The sequence below is a fragment of the Lethenteron reissneri genome, chromosome 32 (assembly GCF_015708825.2).
Source record: "Lethenteron reissneri isolate LAM-NWPU_2019-01 chromosome 32, ASM1570882v1, whole genome shotgun sequence".
NCBI lineage: Eukaryota > Metazoa > Chordata > Hyperoartia > Petromyzontiformes > Petromyzontidae > Lethenteron > Lethenteron reissneri.
In genome coordinates, this window is record NC_083810.1 from 14,386,400 (window position 1) to 14,407,438 (window position 21,039).

The 21,039-nt window shown below is 42.4% G+C and overlaps 1 protein-coding gene across 1 annotated transcript in view; it reads right to left on the minus strand.

The window, feature by feature from the left end:
• LOC133350087 (protocadherin Fat 1-like) overlaps positions 1-21,039 on the minus strand; it is a 228,050-nt gene that overhangs the window by 129,721 nt on the left and 77,290 nt on the right. The window contains 2 exon segments of the mRNA XM_061564091.1: positions 1,036-1,225; positions 3,125-3,249. Of these exon segments, the coding sequence (XP_061420075.1) occupies positions 1,036-1,225; positions 3,125-3,249 (315 nt within the window).

Below are 21,039 nucleotides of genomic sequence, written 5' to 3' on the forward strand. Positions count from 1 at the left end.
ATTATGACTTGCATTCCTAAAGTCCCACAAAGGCATGCTGGCCTCACTGTTCGTGGGTACACTGTCTTCAATATTTTAGGGAATGTGTGAGCCTACAACTGAAAGTATTTCAGAGTCAAAATTTTATTACCTACTTTATAGAATAATATTTCCACTACCATGGCATGGGTGTATTTGTACATTGTTTGTACTATCGGCATCAAGTCATGTATATATGCTGAACTTACTTTACACCGCATGTAGCCAACCGTTCTAATTGGAGGTGCGGGGTAAGGACACAAAACTAAACACAACAAAGCAGTTCTAAGAAATGTAGTTTTCAATCGATATTTAAAAGTGCATAGCTCCAGTGGCTTCCAAATATCGGAAGGAAGAGCATTCCAGACGATTGTAGAAGCATATCTAAAATGGGGCGATGCAGTGACCGTCTTTGTTCGATGGTTTGCCAAATGCCGTTGCGAGGATTACCGGAGTTGGCATGATGGTTTAAGTTCCTTGACGAGATCAGCAAGGTATTGGTAGCAAGCACTTTGTGTTTAATGAATGTAACCCTGAATTCTTCCTAAGATGAAGATTCCATTTCTAAATCTCACAGGGCATTGTGCTGAATGCGTCAGAATAACTGGGGAAGCGATTTTCCACAGGACATCAAATGTTTTCTTTAAGACAATCGGGGTCGCACTTTCTCACACACTTCACTATGAGACTGTTGTGTAGCATGACCATCGAACCGATACATTCATCATTCTTAATAGATGTAATTTATTCAAATGAAGTGCCAAACCTAATATTATTTTTGTGCAGTCGTTGGTAAATTCGGCTGAGACCATCAACTCACTCCACTTAAGAACCAGGTTTAACTACGGCTGGGGGCTCTTCAGATGCACACCTAGGGTATGTATGTGTATGTTTAACCTCTTTCCCACCGTACACCAGCCGTGCGAATCGGTGGCTGACCCACCTGGCCACCACCACCTCTGGCGTTCGTACATTCGGTAGCAACAGTCGCACGCCGCCGTGCCGCGTGCCACCCACCTGTGCTCGAGTTGATGGCGAAGAAGCCCTGTGGGTTTCCGCTGACGATGCGGAATTTCAGCCCCTCGCCTGAGCCCGTGTCTGGGTCCCAGGCGTCCACGCGAACCACCGGCACGTCTTTGGGAGAATTCTCCGCCACCTCGGCCAGGTAGACGGGCTCGGAGGTCTGCGGGGCGTTGTCGTTGACGTCCTGGGCATGGGGGGGGAGAGGCACGGGCTCGTCTCGTCTAATTTTGAAACACAACAGGTGCGTGTGTTTGTGTCTACGCGTGTGGGGAGCGGGAGTGTCACAGTGAGCGAGCGCTGCACTCGAACCCAACAACTCGAGTTCGATTCCTGCTCACGGCCAACATCGGTGATGAATATCTGAGCCGGTCCTGGGACTCCTCTAGGTCTTAAATAAGTTCCTGGTGCAGTGTGTAAACATCAGTGTTGGGGAAACAAAGGCGGTCGGGCATGGTGCTGACCCCTCATGTGCTGTGCCGGCCTTCATAGGTTCTAGCTAACACCACTTGCCCCAACTGCCCCACCAGCCTGTTAAAGGCTATGCGGGAGAGGATATTTGGCTAACTACATAACACACACACGACTCAACTGGAGAGCATTGCTCAGGGTGCTCGATTCGCAATAAAGGCGCTAAGGCCTGGCCGGAGGTCAACTCAACCCACCACCCCTTCCTGTGTCAATAAATAAATACCACTTGTTGAGATTTCCACAACGGTCGTCCTGTGGAATGTTCACCACTCATAGAGGGCTGCCAACACAACTGAGCACCGCCTCATTTCTCTTTTGAGCAGGGATACAGTTGACTTCGACACAATATGGGGTTAAGTTCAAGTCGAAAACTTGAAACTGATTTGAACTCACAATATTAATATTGGGCACCTGTTGCTGTGCCAACGGAAGTAAACAAAGACTCAGCTTTGCATGCTGAAGATTTGTTGCTATTACTTTACAGAATAAGCCTAATCCCTCTTGTTTATAATGAGGGCCTGTTTGCTTTGGGTGTACACATTTCAACTGACAGCTGATTAGCCCTCGACAAGAGTGGACGTGAACCGTCTCTTAAGAAGCTTATCCCCGACGAGGCATGTGAGAAGTGTTCCTTAAAAAAGCAAAAGTACAACTTTGTAGTCGGACTTCCCCATACATTTGCAGGATTATAGCTTAAGGTACGTTACCAGCATTATGCCTCACTAACAGTTACAAACATTCCAAGAAAATACACTGCTAGTTAAACAAAGGGATAAATAAAAGACTCTCCCCTCCTAAGTACAAAAATTATTGCATTATATATTCCACATTGAAGCGCCCAACTCAATCGGAAGGTTGTGAGTTCATATTTTAGAGGTTCAACTTAGCATATCATTCCTCTAGGGTTATTAAAATGTATACCAATGAGTACTTCTGTCTGGAGAACCCCTCCAGATGGTATTTGGCCTACTCTTCCACGCTGGCCATCAACTTTTGAAGAGGCGGGTGTGCCCACACTTTACTCCGCCACACGCCACGTGCCGGTCACCTGTCGGTTACCCGTTTACATGACTGGGTAGACAGAGGCGAGAGACTTGAAGGAACTCAGCCAGTGTTTCAACCGCCGCACCGGGAGGACGAACCAAACTGGCGACCTCTGGATCGTCCACCAGTGTGCCAACCCTCGCACCATGGCGTCTTGAACGACTGCACCAATCTCCAGCCAGTCAAACGATTTATAAAGTGATGATGACGATCATGATCCTTAAACGTGGACCTGTACAGTTGGTTGTTTGTATGTATGTATGTTGAACTTCTTTCGCAGTGTACGTAGCCAACCGCGCTAATCGGAGGTGCGGGGGAAGGACAACAAACTAAACACAAAAAGCAGCTCTAAAGAAATTAGTTTTCAGTCTAGATTTAAAATATATATCTCCAGTGGCTTCCTAATATCGGAAGGAAGAGCGTTCCAGCCACAAGCCGCTGCTCTGAGGACGACCGGAGTTCGCGTGATGGTGGTTTACGCTCCTTGACGAGATCAGCGAGGTGTCGCGGTTCATTTTTGCGTCGTGATAGAAGCAAGCGGCCTCTCTGGAGGCACTGAGTCGCGGCGTACCTGCACCTCCACGTACACGTGGAGTGTGGAGAAGCGTGGGACGACGGCCCGGTCCGTAGCGTACACCATGAGCCAGTAGCGGCTCGCCGTCTCGCGGTCCAGCAGCTGCGCCGTGCCGATCGCCCCTGCGACGGCGGAAATGGATGGCATGACAGAAGCACGTGGCAATGAGCCGTCGTTGATTTGCGCGGTTGGCTACGTATGGCGCGATAGAAGTTTAATGTACATACGTACGTATATATACGGGACGATGCAGCTGCTGCGACGGAGTGCGTCGCTCACAACGTGAGCAATTTGTACGACTTGCATGCATTCCGTTTGTTATCAACGCGCGCTCACAACAAATGCATCAGCGTGCACAGAGCAAAGATGAAAGGGATGTAAATATATTAGCGCGATCCTTTCCTTGTAAACGCACGCCGTGTCAGATGTGCATTTATGCATCAATTGATACATTTATGCGTTCGTCAATTCCGAGTATCATCAAAGAGACAATGGGGTGTGAACGCAGTGTTACCTGTGAACACCATCAGCTGTCAATATGGAACACAACAGTTTTATGGAAATGCCTTTACATACACAGAGTTAAAGTGACTTCCTGCTTAGATGAGCACTGAGGTAGAGTGCTGATGTTCGGTGAACATCCCTGTGCGGTGGGAATACCACATCGCTATGACGGAGAACGTTGATCAATAGGACACCCACTTGTGACTTTCTGACAAAGCGGTACGCATGTATCGACCCCGGAGGGGAGATTTACATACACCAATACACACACATTAACAAAACAGTACCTCACAATAAGCACACACATACCTGATAACTACAACTGTACGCATTAAGAAATTGTCCAACATTTGTTTTTATCTAAATGGCAACATGTATGATATGCTCCAGCAGATGTCTCAATCATGAAAATGAATGTCTCTGAAAGCACGACATGCTGCTCGCATTCGCCTCTTCATTCCATCATTTAAAATCTTGGGTTCAACCTTCAATCGTTGCCCTGGATATTAATATTGTACTGAAAAGCAATGGACCAATATGCTTGAAGAGAACCTTCTTTCTTATGTTTCATATTAACGGCCGTGACACGTGGATCAGAAACACGGGGGCCGACAAAGGGAATCGAACAAAAGATTAAACGAGTGCAAAGAAGTGTGTATCGGGGCGTACTTGGTACTACATTAACAACCGGAAGGAAACACATTGCATCAAATTAGAGGCATCGCCTTGACTGTGAGGGAAAGTGAGGGGGCTTAGACACAACCCAGAATTAGCGGGGATGAGGGCTGATGACTGGTGATGAAATGGCAGCCACAGGAGAATAAAAGACCGCAGAGGACCACCACTGGGGAGATGGAGTGATGGGATCAGCTCCATGTTCAGGAGTGCCGCTAGATCGTGGCGTCCTGGGACCATGAGGAATTGTGACAATGTGGAGAAGATGTTATCCAAAAGTAGATTGACAAGTCTTGATGATGATAAGATTACTCATGGTACACACTAACGATTTGAAAACGAATTTACACGAAGGTTTTCTTCACACTTCTGGAACAAATGCCTGATGATGCTGGTTGTAATCACCAGGAAATTGTCGTACTCAGTTGAAATGTCGTGGGTTTGCTCTCCAACACATCGGTGTTGCTGAAGTAGTAGACAATTGGCACCTTCTTACTGATTGCCTATGGAGGTGGCTATACGACACATTTACATTTACGCGACCAAACACAAAACAATTATCATATTTTACCGTGCTTATAAAACGGAATACCATACATCAAAGAAGGTATTAAAACCACAATAACTTCACGATTGTAGTGTGTAATGCATTCCATCCATATGCGTGCAACTTCACGAAATAATCAAACATTCACCCCTCTGCACGTCGTCTTTACAGTTTTCAGTTTTCCTGCTGCGTTTGCGATCCCTCAAAGTGCTTCTATGGGCAAGGCTGCGTTAAAATGCAAAACCCAACACTCAATCCTTGTTATCTTCACAATGATACCTGGTGCAGAAAAGTAAATTATCCTCGCCAGCCCAGGGTTTAGGGATCATCCATGCCTAGGATTGGATGGGAGAGGAAATCCAGTTAAACACGTACGGCTGGTTTTAGCACTGCTGACAGAATACACACCACTGCCGCTGTGGAAATGTAAATCCACGCCATCTGACCTACTTCACCCGTGTCTGTGGGTTCGGGTCAAATCCAAGGTTTCCATCGTTGCCGTGGTGTAATGGTCAGCAATCTGGAATTGCAATCAAGAGGTTGGTGTCCTTTTTCCCAGCGTGACAATTTAATTAATGGGCCAATGTTTGTTGTATTTCCGCCCTCTGTACACGAAGCAGTATGGGGACACCTCCACCGCAGCAGCTTGTTGTTGTTGCTCAGCAGGTCACGTGTTAAGTGTGGGTACTCCCACCTCTTACAATATGTCTTGTATCGAAGAGTAGGCCAAATACTGCTACTGTTATTTACTACTACTATTTAATTTACCAGGTAAGGCCCACTGCGCTACTATAGAGCTCTTTTTCAGAAGCCACCTGGCCACAAATGATAACTCAACGAAGTGGCTTATCACGTGGAAATGTATAGCAGCCAAATACTCTAAACGCGTGACGTCGATTCTAAATATGGAGGGAAACACCGGAGGACCCGGAGAACACGGGGAGAGAGACACGCAAACTCCATCGGCGTTCTCTAGAGGGGTTCTGTAGAGTTCCCCTTCCACCAGCAGTGGCACAAGACATTAATTGCATGCCTTTCCTTTTTTACCTTCACAGGTTTTCGTTTTTGGGTTCCACACCACCCCAGGTTGTTTCCTGATATTTGTGCAGTATTTATATATATATCCAGCTGTACATGCACATGTCGTTGCATGGCTTGACTTACAATTCAAAGATTGTCACAGTTGGATTGACTCAGCACATCATCCTTCTCAGGGATGTGAAATGAGTTCTGCTTTGTGGGAAGTCAACAGTGGCTCTCTACACACGCAACGGACAGTGGTTATGGTTGACGTGCTTGCCACTGATGAGATGCTGGTAGGCATATAATGATGCTTCGATTGATTGCTCAAAATGCATATATGCAATGTGAAATACGTATGTATAAATACTCAGTGCCATCGCAAGGAATATTTAGCCAATGCAACAAACCTTATGGGTTCGATACAATATATCAAGACGTGAATAGCACAGGCTACACTGGTCATGTATACTAAGATATATGAAATGTAATTATTTAACACATGGGAAAAAATATGCATGCCGTGATATGTTATATTTGAAGCATTTTAAACGGGAATTTTTTAAATACAGTAAATTTAAATCAAAATAATCAGGCGTTAAATCTCTCTTGGATATTTCAGGAGGAAAAAAAGATAAACCATTGCAACTTTGTTCCGTTTCACTCACTTCAGCAGTTTGAAATTACATTACAGCGAACCTTTCCACCCGTGCCACACGTTGCAGGCATCCGCCTGGTACGAGCAAGGAGTGGTTAACAATTCCGACTCTCTCCGGTCCCCCGAGAAAAGCGCTTGCCATTCCACATCCTTCTGGCCTACGGTCGCCGGCAGCTGCAGACATTTTGTCATCTCTCAGACATCCACCGACGAAGCCTCCAGACGTGTCGGGCATTCGCGGAGAGACCAGCTGGCACACTGTGCGTCCGCACCACATTCACCGCGCAAACTGCAGGCAGCTTGACCAGAGTCACCCAGCAACCAATACCGCTGTGCAGCATCATCCAATAATGCACGCTTACAAATAAATAAGCAGGGCCAATGTCAAAATTCATTCTCAAGCTTTATAAGATTCAAATTGGCTGTCCATCTAGCTGTCACAAAGTGTCATCTCGTGCAAACGTTTGCAGATTGTTTTTTAAAGCAGATTCTCGGTTACCTTGCCTTTCAAGGCACTTTAACAGAACTGAGGAAAGTGCTAAATGCCATTCTCTCCATATACATGTATCATCCGTAGTTGGCACAGTGCCTTTAACATATTCAGGTCAAAAGTAAGAGGAGAAAGTGACTCAAAACAGTGAAGCGTAAAGGAGTCTCCGAAATGTGCCCTGTGTATGTGCTCCGTTCATCCTGTTTGCCTGAATACAGTCTCCACCATTCTTGGCAACATCTTTAGTTATGCCGGCATGGCTCAGTAAGCTGCATAACATTCAGTGAGCTCACTCGAAATCTTATGAATCCACGAAGATTTACATGCAATGAACGAATGGCTTTCTAGATTACATCTCAGCTCAGGCATACATATGTCAAGTAAGATACTCCTCCAAATCCACCACATCACAGAATGAAATATCTGACTTAATAGACATGTGCTTTTTTTAAAGATCTCTTCTAATATGCTCATCATGATGACTCATATTGGAATGAAACATCACTTATTAAGCACGGTAAATTGTTTACGTAACACGTTTTACTACTATGTTTGGTTATAGATGGCATCTTAAATAGAACTTGGGAAAACATTCCAGTTCCCACGTGATATTTTATTTCAGTACCGCGTGCATTCGCCAGCGCGAGCACGAAGCCTCCTTATACACAAACCACACAGTGTGCACAACAGAACTCAGCTTCTGGGCCCATCAATGGGAAGAGTTGAGGTTAACGGAGATGCTCAGTGCTACTTACGATAAACAGCCGAGTTCTTACAGGTGGCGAGTGCCTCTTCTAATACAATACGGATTGTTCCACAAGCTTTGTTGAAACACTCAAGGGAATTATTATGATTCTCCCTATCCTGTAATTAGGTGTTAGGCTATTCAAAACTGGGATATGAGTTATATATGTGATTATGAATCTATTTTTGAGATGTATATGGCCCTGGAATTATTAAATCATGTCTACATTCTTGTTACGTCATGTCATATTGGATAGAGTGGCCTTTAAAATAAATTTCAAGTGCATTAATACACAAGAGAGAGTGCATTCATAATCTCTGTAGGAATCGAAGTGGCTATGGTTATAAGATTGTGCAAGAGTGTGTGCGTGCTAAAAAACAAATGCATGCAGATGCTACGTGCATACATTGAGTAGAGCAAAGAATATTGCAGCACTGGACTTCAGATGAACGAAGACAAGCACACCATTCAGATAAATCCGAGCATTAGAATGTCCGCATACCACTTACAAGATGGATAGCTGTGTGCGATTATCCTTTAGCATTTATGCAGCAGCCTGGGCTTGAATTTTAACAGTATCCACCCTGCCTTTCCTCCTCGCAGCAATGTGATAATGATGATCCTCAAGCAAGCCTCGCATGAGATCATGGCTTGAATAAAAAGCCACATACCTGCAGCTTGGAGAGTTATCAGAGGGCGGTCTTTGGCTCCAGACAGTACCTCCTGTTTAGTGCATAATTGCAGCAGTTACTTCTGCCCAAGTACAAGATCTCATTAGAGCCCTTCTGCATTCAAGTGGAAGCATAACATATCAATGTAGCCCAATGCATTTTGGGAGAATGTATTTAATCACGACTATTAAGTGGAGCCAACCCGCTGAGTACGGGTTTACTCTCCATCACATGTTCTACGTACATTACTCACTTGTACCTTACCCGGCTGTCTTCCTCTACATCGGTCATCTGTGCATTTTAAATTATTATTTGTTCTCTCCCACTAATCCATGTGACCATGTTGGTCCACCTCTGTATACGTTCCGTAGATATGGACAACCAAACTTCTCTTCGTAAAATTGTAAACGTAAATCAGAACTGTAATGATGTCTCACCCATTGCTGCATAGTTTGTTTAGAAGGGGTTGGTGGAATGGCAGCATAGTGGTTGGCCTACTGTGCTATAAACACGGGCATTGCGAGGCTTTAAACCAGCCATTGATTGGCAAAGGGCGGTAAATTCTTGTTCGCATTATCTCATGCATGAAGACAGCGTGCAGGAGTGAAACGGATTGTGGCATCGCATGGCGATGAGGGATGGTGATGGCATGGGGGGGGGGGAGCCTTTATCCAGCAGTGGGCAGGTAATAGCTGAAGAGGATTGTGAAAACACTTAAACAATTTAAATAACAGGGATGAGTCCACGTCTCATGATATAGGATTATCAGTCGTTTGTTTCACCGAATTAATTTTAAGGACATTATTTTACAAAAATGCCGTCAAGAAAATAAAATACTTTTGATAAGTTATTTTTGTGGGTGGGGGGTGGACACAACCCGCTCCACTTCATGAGAACAAGGGCATCCAAAAATCATGAAACACCTCCAATATGAGGCTGTTAATACAAAGTGAAAATTTATATAAATAATTAACCAACTCTTGCATAGTGTTTAATTGAAATCTATTTAAAGCAACGCCTTTTAATACTTACGTGTTAATTATAACACAAATAAAGCATTCCCAATTGTCACGTATTGTGAAGACTACTCACTCGAAAACCCGTATGAAGTTGGGGATGACGTCTGGCAATGCACACAAGTTACGGTTTGTGCAAAAAGACAGGCCGAACGCTGTTGAGGTCTAAGACAAACTATTCCTTGCCTCGCTTCACAGCCTTGCACCACGCAAGCACCCGTGTGTACAATGAATGCACCTCTGTCTGATCTCAGGTGACGAACTCTGTAAACTCATTCTGGCTCCATGCAGCCCGGCCTCTCCTGCCGAATGAGCCTGTTTTGTCAATGATGCAGCGTTCGTTCCGACTCACTCCGACGCAGATGTAAACCGCACGTGCATGAAGAAATACCCACGCGCACACTGAAGGGGTTTTGTTTTTGTTTGAACACTGCAGGGGGTAAAACACGCTTGTGTGAAAATAAAGTAAAGTGAAAGGAAACCTTGCAACCCACAAGCCGGAGCGAGTCTTCTGACTTATACATTTTGTCCTGTGGTAAAACGTTTCTCAGCTGAAGATGATGCTACTTGGGTAGCAACATAAAGAAAGCCCCCTTCCCTTATTTCTCTCCCCTTAATATGGTTGTTTTTCCACATAAAAATACAAGAATCCCCTGATATACACAAGGGATGCGTTCCTGGGAAATCTTACTTAACTCAAAATTGCTTCATGCGAACTCAAATTTCCCACAGACATAATGTTAAAATCAGGGGTTGCGTTCCTTGCCGACATTTATGGAAAAAATGCGTGACTAAATGTCACAAAGGGTACAAACATGCATATGATTATGAGTTAACATACATTTAAACTAATAATACACGCAAATAATAAAAACAACTTAGCGGAGATGGTTCAAGAGCTTCCTCATCGAGGCCTCTTGGGGAGAGCCGTTATGCAGATGAAGAGGCAGAACCTCTTCATCAGTCAGTGGTGGAAAGTCCACATTCCGATTGAATGGGCCCAATCTTTCCATAGGTCAAACACTCTTGGCTCTCAGCAAAAACATACTAAGTCAGTATCATAGACTTGGCAATGCACGTACGCAGAGAGGTGAACAAATGTGCTTGTGGTAACTGCTGTGTTGCTCATCATCTGGCTCTACCAAGCAGACCTGTTCCAGTTCCTTGGTCCAGGTCTGAGACCATACAGTGTGTGCTGGCACGCACAGCAGGACAAACAGTAGATCTATAAGTTTGAAATCACATCGCTTACACAATCTGCTCAGAGAGTGGGCACGCTCTCTGCAGGTGTAAACGCTGCGCAGAGGCACGCGCGAGAGAACGAGAGATAACCCCGGCGTGGGTTATCACGGGCGACAGTCATACGACTCGGATTGTTGATCCTGCTCTGTGAATTGACCGCACTCGCGATCCTTCACAAGAGTGATTACTTTCAAACAAGGTGGGATTTGTACGCGTCCAGTGGAATGGCTCGCCAGCATGCACGCCCAGGCGGTTCTCCCAGTTACTCTGCCACCAATTCGCAGAAGTCTTTGCTAAAGAAGGGAAAAAAAAACCTAACAAAGCATTTTTGTACAGAGTAAAAAAAAAAACCGTAGATCTGCGGGTACGCACTCTCAAGTAAACGCACCAATAGGGGTGCCAGCACTCGGCCTTTGGAGTGCAAATCCTGTGCGGGCTCCAACGGCAGAGTAAGCCTACACTGAATTGCACTTCTGTCAACCATGGCTTATTTCCCCTCTATTTGGCACAAATACAATCTGAGAGTCTCAGAGCAGCGGCGTTTATTTCCGTGAATCTGGTTGCTAGCACTTGACTCGGCAAGCGCCTGGTGTGCGTAGAGATGTGGCTGCAGCATGAGCGTCTTCCATCACAGTTTCCCTGCCTAATGCCGACTTGATGAATGACATTGGGCTGAGAATGCTAAAGAAAAGAGATTAAATGCTTTGAGTCTCTGTGGGGGCAAAGGTGACAGAATTGTCCTGCTTCCAACCTTAAGCATAGCCGAGAACATACAAATTGCTGTCAATGCACTGAAACATTTGCTAGGTTAGAAACAATGATTGAATTGTGACAATCCTTACATAACTTGACATGTTAATATGTTTATTAACATGCAATAGTCATTTGAATGCATGTTTATTGAGGTCACAGCAACATTGACAACAAATGAAAAACCACCACTTTTAAATATGTATGCTGTTTGTTATTTATGATTATTATTAAAAGTATAAATTGTTATCGATATAGTATTGTGTTATAGTATACATTTCCTAATATTGTTATAATCACTGGATCTGCTGTTTTCGTGATATCTACAATTACACCATCTGGTCCAGAATATCTAAAGAGAAATGTATCCTGTGAAAAGAAAAATGTACCTCTTCAATATTTAGAAGTATAAAACATTTACAAAAATGAGACTGCATGCAGAAAGTAACACATCCCAGTAAAGGGTAGTTAGAGGCACGCTTTCAGCAACGTTTTTCACGATGAGTTTCGGAGATATTTTCTTTGATTGGAGAATTCCATAAATAAATGTAAATTCATAGGATATTAACAATCTTATAAATGGCTAATGAAAATTGCCAGTGGGGGCGCCACGGTGGCGAGATGTTAGCTACCTCGCCTGGTGCGCAGTTTAGGGGTTCTATCCCGCCCTGACACCTGCTGTATATCTGGAGTTTGCATCTTCTCCTCGTGGTCACGTGAATTTTTCTGCAGTTCCTCCACTTTTTCCCCTTCACATTTAGAATCAACATCATGAGTTTAGAGTAATTGGCCGCTATAGATTTCCACCTGATAAGCCACTATCATTTGACACCAGATCACTTCTGATAAAGAGCCACATCGTTCACTGGGCCTTACCTGGTAAAATAAAAAATAGTTTAGTTTTAGTTTCAGTGGTCGAGACAAATGATGGAGTGGCAGCCAAAGTAGAGTTCACACCCCAGAGGGTGTGAACTACCAAGATGGGACGATGAAATCGGCTCGTGCGGCAGCTGGTCGGATTGCTACGTCGCAAGACGTTGAGAAATGGTGATGGATTTGGGGTGGGGCTTTATTTAAGCAGTGGCTAGATCATGGCTGACATTTACGATGCTTTCCAACGATTGTTAATCGGGTGCCACAAAATTGTCACTTTTGAAAGTGAAAAAATACGTGTACAAATCATGCAACACAATCTGCAGATTGACATTAGGCGTTATTGCGCGTTATTGTGCGATATTGGATAATCTTGTAAAGTGACACGATTGAGTGTATGCGTAGAGTACCTTTAATATCCTGTTTTCAATACAGAGTGCCAGTCACAGGAACACGATACTCTACACCGAGATTTGGTGTCGGGACTCAGCTCAGAGGACATGTGGCAGGCAGGGGGTCTCCTGATGCTAACGCTAAAAATATTTTGGTTGTTCTCTTGAATTTACTATGCTGGCAGCACAGCGAGAAATGTCGCTTACTCAAAGGCAAATTAACCAGAAAGTGAAAAATAACATTCCACATCCTTGTGAACACATTGATAAAGCGACTGACTATTTGCTTGTCCTCATAAAAAAAACGATTCTCTCTCAAATTTCTGCTTTCTGGGATTTTTTAGATTTTTTATTGCAGTGCTTGACCTGTCAGTGAGAGACTCACTGAAGTTTCAAGAGTTTTTTCCCCCAAGGGTTCTATTTGAAATGTTAAGACAATTACTGATTGTACGTTTTTAACCATTGGGGTCAAATTGTAGGCAAGAATTATACCAAAAGAATGCCTTGCTTTATGCAACTAAATGGTGCAGAAAATGGATTTAAGTAATGCCTTGTGTGAAATCGTGTGTATGTATGTTGAACTTCGTTCAGACTGTATGTAGCCAACCATGCTTATTGGAGGTGTGGGAGGCAGTGACTTCAGTATTCAGTGTGGAATCAACCGTGTTCATAGAAAACATTTGCCTATTTTATTTGTAGATCAGTTTTTATTGCTGTAATGGAGACGTATGTATTTTTAAACGGTATGGAGTGAAAATTAGTAAAAAAAATAAACTTATAGCAGTGTATCAAGTGCTCAATAATGAAAATAAAACGTATTCCCAAAATAATATTTGTGCTTGGAATTGTTGAGGAAGATAAAAAGGCCAAAAAACATAGCATTCTATTTTCATCAAAACAATGAAAATCTCTGTGTCAGTGCACTCCAAGTTTTATGGTAGTAGTTTTGAAGCATGCAATGCATTTAATAATTTTTTTGCAAGTCTCAGGAAATGTCACAGAGTGGCTCAGAGTGTGTCGCAGATTTGAGGGCTAAATCCCAGCATTTGCAGCTGCTGCGTCCTACAAAATAATCTTCGTGTGAAACGCACCGAGTTCCTTCTGAGGCCTATTTATTCCAAGTTGAAAAGCTCTAAGTGTGTCAGCGAAAGACAAACTATATTTTTTTTATTTATAGAAATCTTTTTTTATGAAACCCATGCTTTTAAAATGGGTTTCAAAATGCATTCAAAAGGCTATGCTCGCTGGGCCAGTATTTGCTACTGATACCAAAGGTTAGATGGAAACTATTTTTTTTGTGTGTGTAAATATTTAATGTCATTTCACCACGCTGAAAATTCCAGACCATGTCAAACAAGTGGCAGAATAATTAAGTCGGCCATCATAAGAAGATAACGCATGCAAATATTACAAATAATGTTGCGTCCTTTCTTCAGTAAAATGTTGGCTTTGGCAGATTAGAATGCAGTAAACCTTGGTACACATGAAATTGGTAGGAAAGGGATCTCATTCAATCACTTACAGTCAAAAAATAACAATTTGGAAATGTACTATAATGCTTCCAATATTAACAGAATGATAATATTTATTTATACTGTAGGAATCTGATGAGCTTTACAGCTCATTTCACAGATATCTGCACCTATTGGTGTTTAAATACACTCCAATAATTAGCATTCACATAATTCTTGATTGGATATGAATTATACACAAGGATAATCTCTGGATACCTGGCACTTCTACTTCGGTTTATCGCCAATTGTGCCATATTAATTCCTCATCACTAAACAAAGCAATATTTGATAATTGGTTCTTTACCCTTCTATCTGGCAACAAAACTGACACCTTTTTGCAAGGAGTCATGTTTGCATAGACCGCAATACCTGCAGTCATAATACAAACAAAAGAACATAACTCTGATAATGTGCACTGTCCTTGAAGTTGATTGGTCCACACCCGAGACAGCTTTCCTTCGAGCCTAGTCTCATATGGGTTGGACCAGATGACGCCAAAAGGCGCACGTGCGCCTTTGTATTATGACTGCAGGTATTGCGGTATGTTACCAGTCAAGGCCCACTGAGCTATATAGCTCGTTTTCAAAGGCGACTTGACTCTAAATGATCGCTCAACAAAGTGGCTTATCATGTGGAAATGTATAGCAGCCAAATACTCGAAACACGTGTTTATAAATATTGAGGGAAAAACCGGAGGACCCAGAGAAAAATCCACATGACCACGGGGAGAACATGCCAACTCCAAATATGCAGGCGTCATGGCTGGAACTGAACTCAGAAACTCCTGTATACCAGGCGAGGCAGTTAACATCTCGCCACCCGTTGAAAGAAATTGACAAATATATTATTAAATCAGGTTTACATTCATGTAGCTAATTTGCATGAACAATTTAGAATGGAACTCCAGCAGGGATATTTTCTGGATAAAAAGTACATTGAACATTACTCAATACAGATACCTTCAAAGTACCGTATTGTACATAGTACGATCCATTCATACACATACGGTAAAGAGCAACATTTTAAGACTGACATACTAAGCATCAGATTAGCCTAATGTTAGTTATATTCTGGAGCAACATCCTCACATACTATAACAAAATAAGTGATTTACCCTTCAATTTTTAGAAAAGTTATCCTCAATAAATAACAGTTTATACATGAGCAGAAATAGTTGTACATCCTTAAGGTGCCATTACAAGCAGATAATTTAAAGCAACTTAATTTAATACAACTTAAATCGGGCCACAATTGCGTTCTTTGCTATAACGCATTTATGGCTGCATTATTTTTTTTATAAAATGTCATTTAACGAATTAATAAGGACTGCACAATAAACATGCAGCATTAATCGTAATGTGTAACAAACTTGCTTTTGGGCCGATATATAAATGTATTATTAAGATTAAATATGTCTCTTATCAGCTCTTTTAATTACCACATTGCAATACAATGTAAACGTGGACAACCGCAAGTGGTTGAATGAGAGAAGTGTACACTAAAGCTTTTACCATTTCAGTACTTAACAAAGGATCAATTACAAACGCACCAAGATAATACATGTAATTAAAGACACTTGAGATAAGTAGGTTTTCATAGACTACATATGCTGCTATGTACATTAAAACCATGAACATTACTATGAAGATAAATCAATATTTTGATCAATAAATCCTTTTCCCAACGAGATCTCAAAACTTCATGGAGCAGATTACTTGCACAATTATAATGACAAACGTTATTTCTCCCAGAATCATTTCAACAGAATTTGCTTCAATTTGTCACGTACAGTGGAAGTTCTCTATATTAATGGAGACTTACGGATGGTTGGTCTTAAGATCCAATTTTTTTCTTAATCAGAGACCTCTCTATCATACAAACCGTTCTATTTTACTGTGATTATGGATTTCATTGTACAAGGGCATTTAATTTACACTTGCCCATGACAATATGGTTCAAGCAACTGCAATCACTGGGGTTTCTCAGCCATTTCATTATCAGATGGGCTATTTCATTAGACGCCTTCCACATGCACCTGTGGGTCAAAGCACATCGCTCTCAGGGTTAAACACGAGACAGAAGGAGAAATGTAAGCAAGCGTTGCATTTTCAAATGGCTATCTGGGTGCGTTACATGTTCACCGACACATAAAAAAATATTTTTCTGTCACCTTCACAACAACAGAACAGAATGTCGTTGTCATGTTCTTGGTTATTTCGGTAAAGTCACGTAAAAGGGAAATAATAAAATAATAAAAATAAAACAATAAAATTCTCACGACGTTTCGATTGCAACACAAGCAATCATCGTCAGGTGTGAAAACCACAGCAAGAACATTGTGTTGCAATCGAAACGTCGTGAGGATGTTATTGTTTAATTTGTATTATTTTATTATTTCCCTTCTACGTGACTTTACCGAAAGAACCAAGAATATGAATCCCTGCAGTCACGAAAGCTTTAAATCGAAATTTAATGTCGTTGTCGTTTATGTGTTTTTGCCATATTGGTGCGCTACCGCTCCTGTGCTTGATGGCAGAGGATAAAACGAACCGTGACAGTGTTCACACGTCTGTGGACCATTCTGCGTGTGGGTGAAACGCGGATCCACATTCGCCCTCAAAGCACTTCCCAATCCATAATTGGTCGGTTAGATGAAGGTGTACTTCCCATTTTTAAAAGCGTGACACTAACCAAATCTGCTATTAAAAGTTAAGCATTCACAGCTTAAAAAATTGCCAAACCACTATATTCAGTATATTTCTTGCTGCTTATGTATCATTACTTGTCTCCACTTTGCATTATTAGTTATTGCTATACTTGTTTAGCAAAGTGCCATGATCAGCCAATTTCACCGGAAAAACACGTACACAAACCCACCTGAAGACATGCTATTCTGTCTCAAAACTTGGTCACAATAGCCGTGCCCACTGCCATGAACCTTCTGCAGCTGATCCTCCACCCACGCATCTGTTCATTGGCAAAGTTTCAATCCCCAAAAATGCCTTTTCCATTGCGAAGTGGCAGCACCGCCCAGGACCAGTTTCAGATGTCACCCACGACTGATGTTAGCCATGGCCAGAATCACATGTAGATAACCAGGCTCACAGCAGAGCCACTGTGCGATCGCTCTACACACACACATATATATTACACACACACGCGTGCATGCTGTTTTTTAAATAGTGGAAATTATTCAGAACCAATCATGTTAAATTGAAAAAACTATTGGGTTAACAAAACCAACAAACAGTGGCCAAGGGATACTTGGGCACAAGTGATTTCTTTGATGATGCAAGCACCGAGACGGAGTGTATGGGAAGCTGGCCTCGGATTATTCAACGCCTCTCCAGTACTCTCCACACGAATGGTGCCCAGGCATCATTCTGCATTTAAAGCGGGCCACGTGAAACGTACGGTGCAAAGCAATGCAGTCAGTTCGTAATAGGTTAAAATGCTAAAAAGATAATACTTCATATCTAACGGACACACTGATGATGCAACCCAAAGAAACCGAGAACACTTGCACCTGAGTAACTGAGCTGTGTCCTGGGCTATCCAGCACAAGTGTGAGGCTGCTTTAATGAGAAAGAAGAATTCAAAGCGACAGTCAAGTGTGCCATTATGTCCCTTTAGTAGTGTCACTTTGACACAAATTCCACTTTAAAGGGAGGCACCCTACAATGTCAATGCAGTCGTGGTGATGTCACTGCAGTCCTGTGACAGAGCACTCGACCATGAATTTAAAGTCTGTTTTTTTCTCATTTACGAAGCTTCTAAATCATTTCAAAAAGACCCACTCAAAGCCTCGATGTATCTCTACAAGATAAATGCTGGTTTTTATTTAGGCTGCACCCTCTGTTAAAGCAAAGGATGCACTTGAGATGATGCATATCCTGGGGAGATGAAGCAGTGAGATTAGTTCAGGTGCAGGAGTGAGGAATTTACATGGCAAGGCCTTCATCCAGCAGAAGATAGATCATGATTGATGATAATATTAGGCCTGAAATGAATACTCCAAACAAGAATGTTTGGAGTATTCATCTTCTGTTATTTTCACGGCTGATTCTTCCATATCATAATCTGATGAATTTTCAAGTCAGGGTCGTCGCAATGTGAACCCATTGCATATCAGGTATATGCATTTTTAAAATAATCGATGAGCTTGAGAATACATATTAATCAATTAAATTACACAATTCTACACACTTAATGCCCACTGATCCAGCATATCTTATCATGAAACTTGGAACGAACTTGAGTTTCAATGCAAAGTCAAGCAGCATATTTGCAGAACCCTTTGTATTCAGAGATGACTGTTCAATCACCTAGCAGGCAAGTGCGGGTTCTCAAGAATGATGGAAAGTTACTCATGAAAGTTGGCAGGGTTGAATGAGAACTCTACATTCTTTTTCTGCAGCTGAATATGTTCAAAGGCCAAAACTTAGCCGGTGTGTCATAACATTTCAAGTGAGGTAAGTGATACATTTGCTTATGCTATGTATCATGGCCTTTTCGAGGACTAGGCGTGCAAGTCCATCTGCAAATGCCAGACGTTTCCACAAGTAGCAGCGCGAGGCTTTTCGTAGCCCAGAATGCAACACGAAATAAGAAAGTTGTTTTCTGAAGCGTTGCCATGTGTGCGTTTGCTTTCTTAAGATATTTGGCTAAAGCTGTGCCAAGTAGATAAAAATGTGTAAGCAGGGTACTTATGAACAAGGGCCATAACACATCTGAACGTTACACTTGTCTGCCAAAGCGTTTAGCGTGTTTACGCAGATGGAAGCGACGAGGATTTCTAAAAGTTAGCATAAGGCTGCCAGATGCTGTTGACTCCCAGACTATGCATGTCCCGGGAGTTTAGCACTCTCTACCTTACACACAGTTTGATATGGAAAGCAGACAGTTTAAAAGCAGATGCTTTCCCATTGGTAATGCAATCCAACTGTTACATACCAACAAATTCGTGATATTATGTATATGTGGAATATTGCCATTAGTGCATGTTTGTTAACAATACATTTGTAAATATGTATGTTGTTATCTTTAAACAAAAGATATGCCTTAAACTATTTTTTTCACAGTTTGAGCAATTGAGCCATCATTATTGCTGGTAACATGTTAGATGTAAATGATGGTAACATATTGCTCACATACAATTAGACAATTATACTGAGGGTGCATATTGCCATTGAATCAGTACTATCAGTCAAAGGCAGACCTTATCTTTGTTTAGAACTAAACCACAAAGTACGGTCTACAATATTGTAAACACTGACGCGTGAAACTCCATACGCAAGGTAAGACCATTGTCTTGTATCGCAGTCCGGTATCATAGACCAATCCTCAAAATATTAAATTGCCTGCAATTTTAAACGATTATATATGTCACCGAATAGCAGAAGTAAATTAGGAAATGAAATAGAAGATAACAAATCTCGACAGATTGTCACCCAGTACAATTACGATAATTACACTGCAAGAGATTACAAAATCACATTTATCTGCATTTCTTGAAGACAGCATTTTAAGGGGGGAGGTGGGGGGATATAAATATGATGCTGGTTGCAGGGCTTGGGACTTGAGCAGAGAGTGAATTATGGAGCAAGCACTGCCAATGCTCATCTCATGCCAAGTCTAGATTATTTACCCTTATCTGCACGCTGACAGACCCAGTAAGCTGAGAATGCTGGCAACGAGAACAGCTCGGTCACGCAGCAATAATAATCAGCTATTACATCTCTGATATAATTGCAAGAGTACTGGAAACCCTACTTTGTTTTCACCAACGACTGAATTCATTATTGCACGTCAATTTGAAATAAAATCCAACTGTGACTTGTCGTGATTCATTTTCAATCCGTCCATTCGAAATGTCACGGTCGGCTACAACACAAATCGGTTCGCAGGGAGCGAAACGCAAATCTGCGCCCCTGCACAAACATATCTGCTTTTTAAAATGGTGTTGACTAAAGGCGCGGTATCTGCTCAACAGTTGGGTCTATTAAAGTTGGTCAACAGTTTTGTGCTATTTAAGATCGTAGAGAGATGCATTGCTAAGTTTGCCGGATAAAAAATTTCCTTGAGCTCGGAGCAATCTAGCGCTTATCGTTTATCACGAGCCACCCTCATGCATCAGCCCCCGTCTTGGCAGGACTGTATACACACATATACACACATACACACACACACCCTGTGAACACGCACAGCCATTCATCTGGGGCTGAATGCCGGTCGTACGGAACTCGGCCGCTCGCTTTGGCTTTATTTTGTGGGAAACGTGACGGAATTGCCAATGCGTCTCCTTTCACGACTCGCAGCCTCGCAGCTAGGACGCATTACATCCTGCCTCAGTTTTGTCCCATTTAGGATCGTAGAGATGGATTGTTAAGTTTGCCGCCAAATAACAAAAATCGTTTAGGAGGTGAGCGGAGCAGATGGTCATTTGAGCCGGAAACGGAGCATTGGAGCTGCTGTGAAATAAAGAAAACATCCTTTTAACACGTGCCTAATTAGGGGCCCATGGCTTTACAGACACTTTGCCAGTTGTGTTTGATTTCAAAGACACCAATTTTAACATCGTATCCTGCATCGTAGACTGTAGGCTATTATTATGGTTGACTAATCATTGTAATCAGCCAATCTCCACATTGTCCTCATGTATAGCATGAGTGTGCAAAATGCAACATGCTGCGGTGCACCTACAGTTTGTTATGAACACGAGGCACCCACTAGACCCTTGTTCAGGCGTCTTCATGAACGCTGTTCAGCACTGGGAAACAACAGACGGGTCGCGTCTGACAATTCACAGTGTTAAA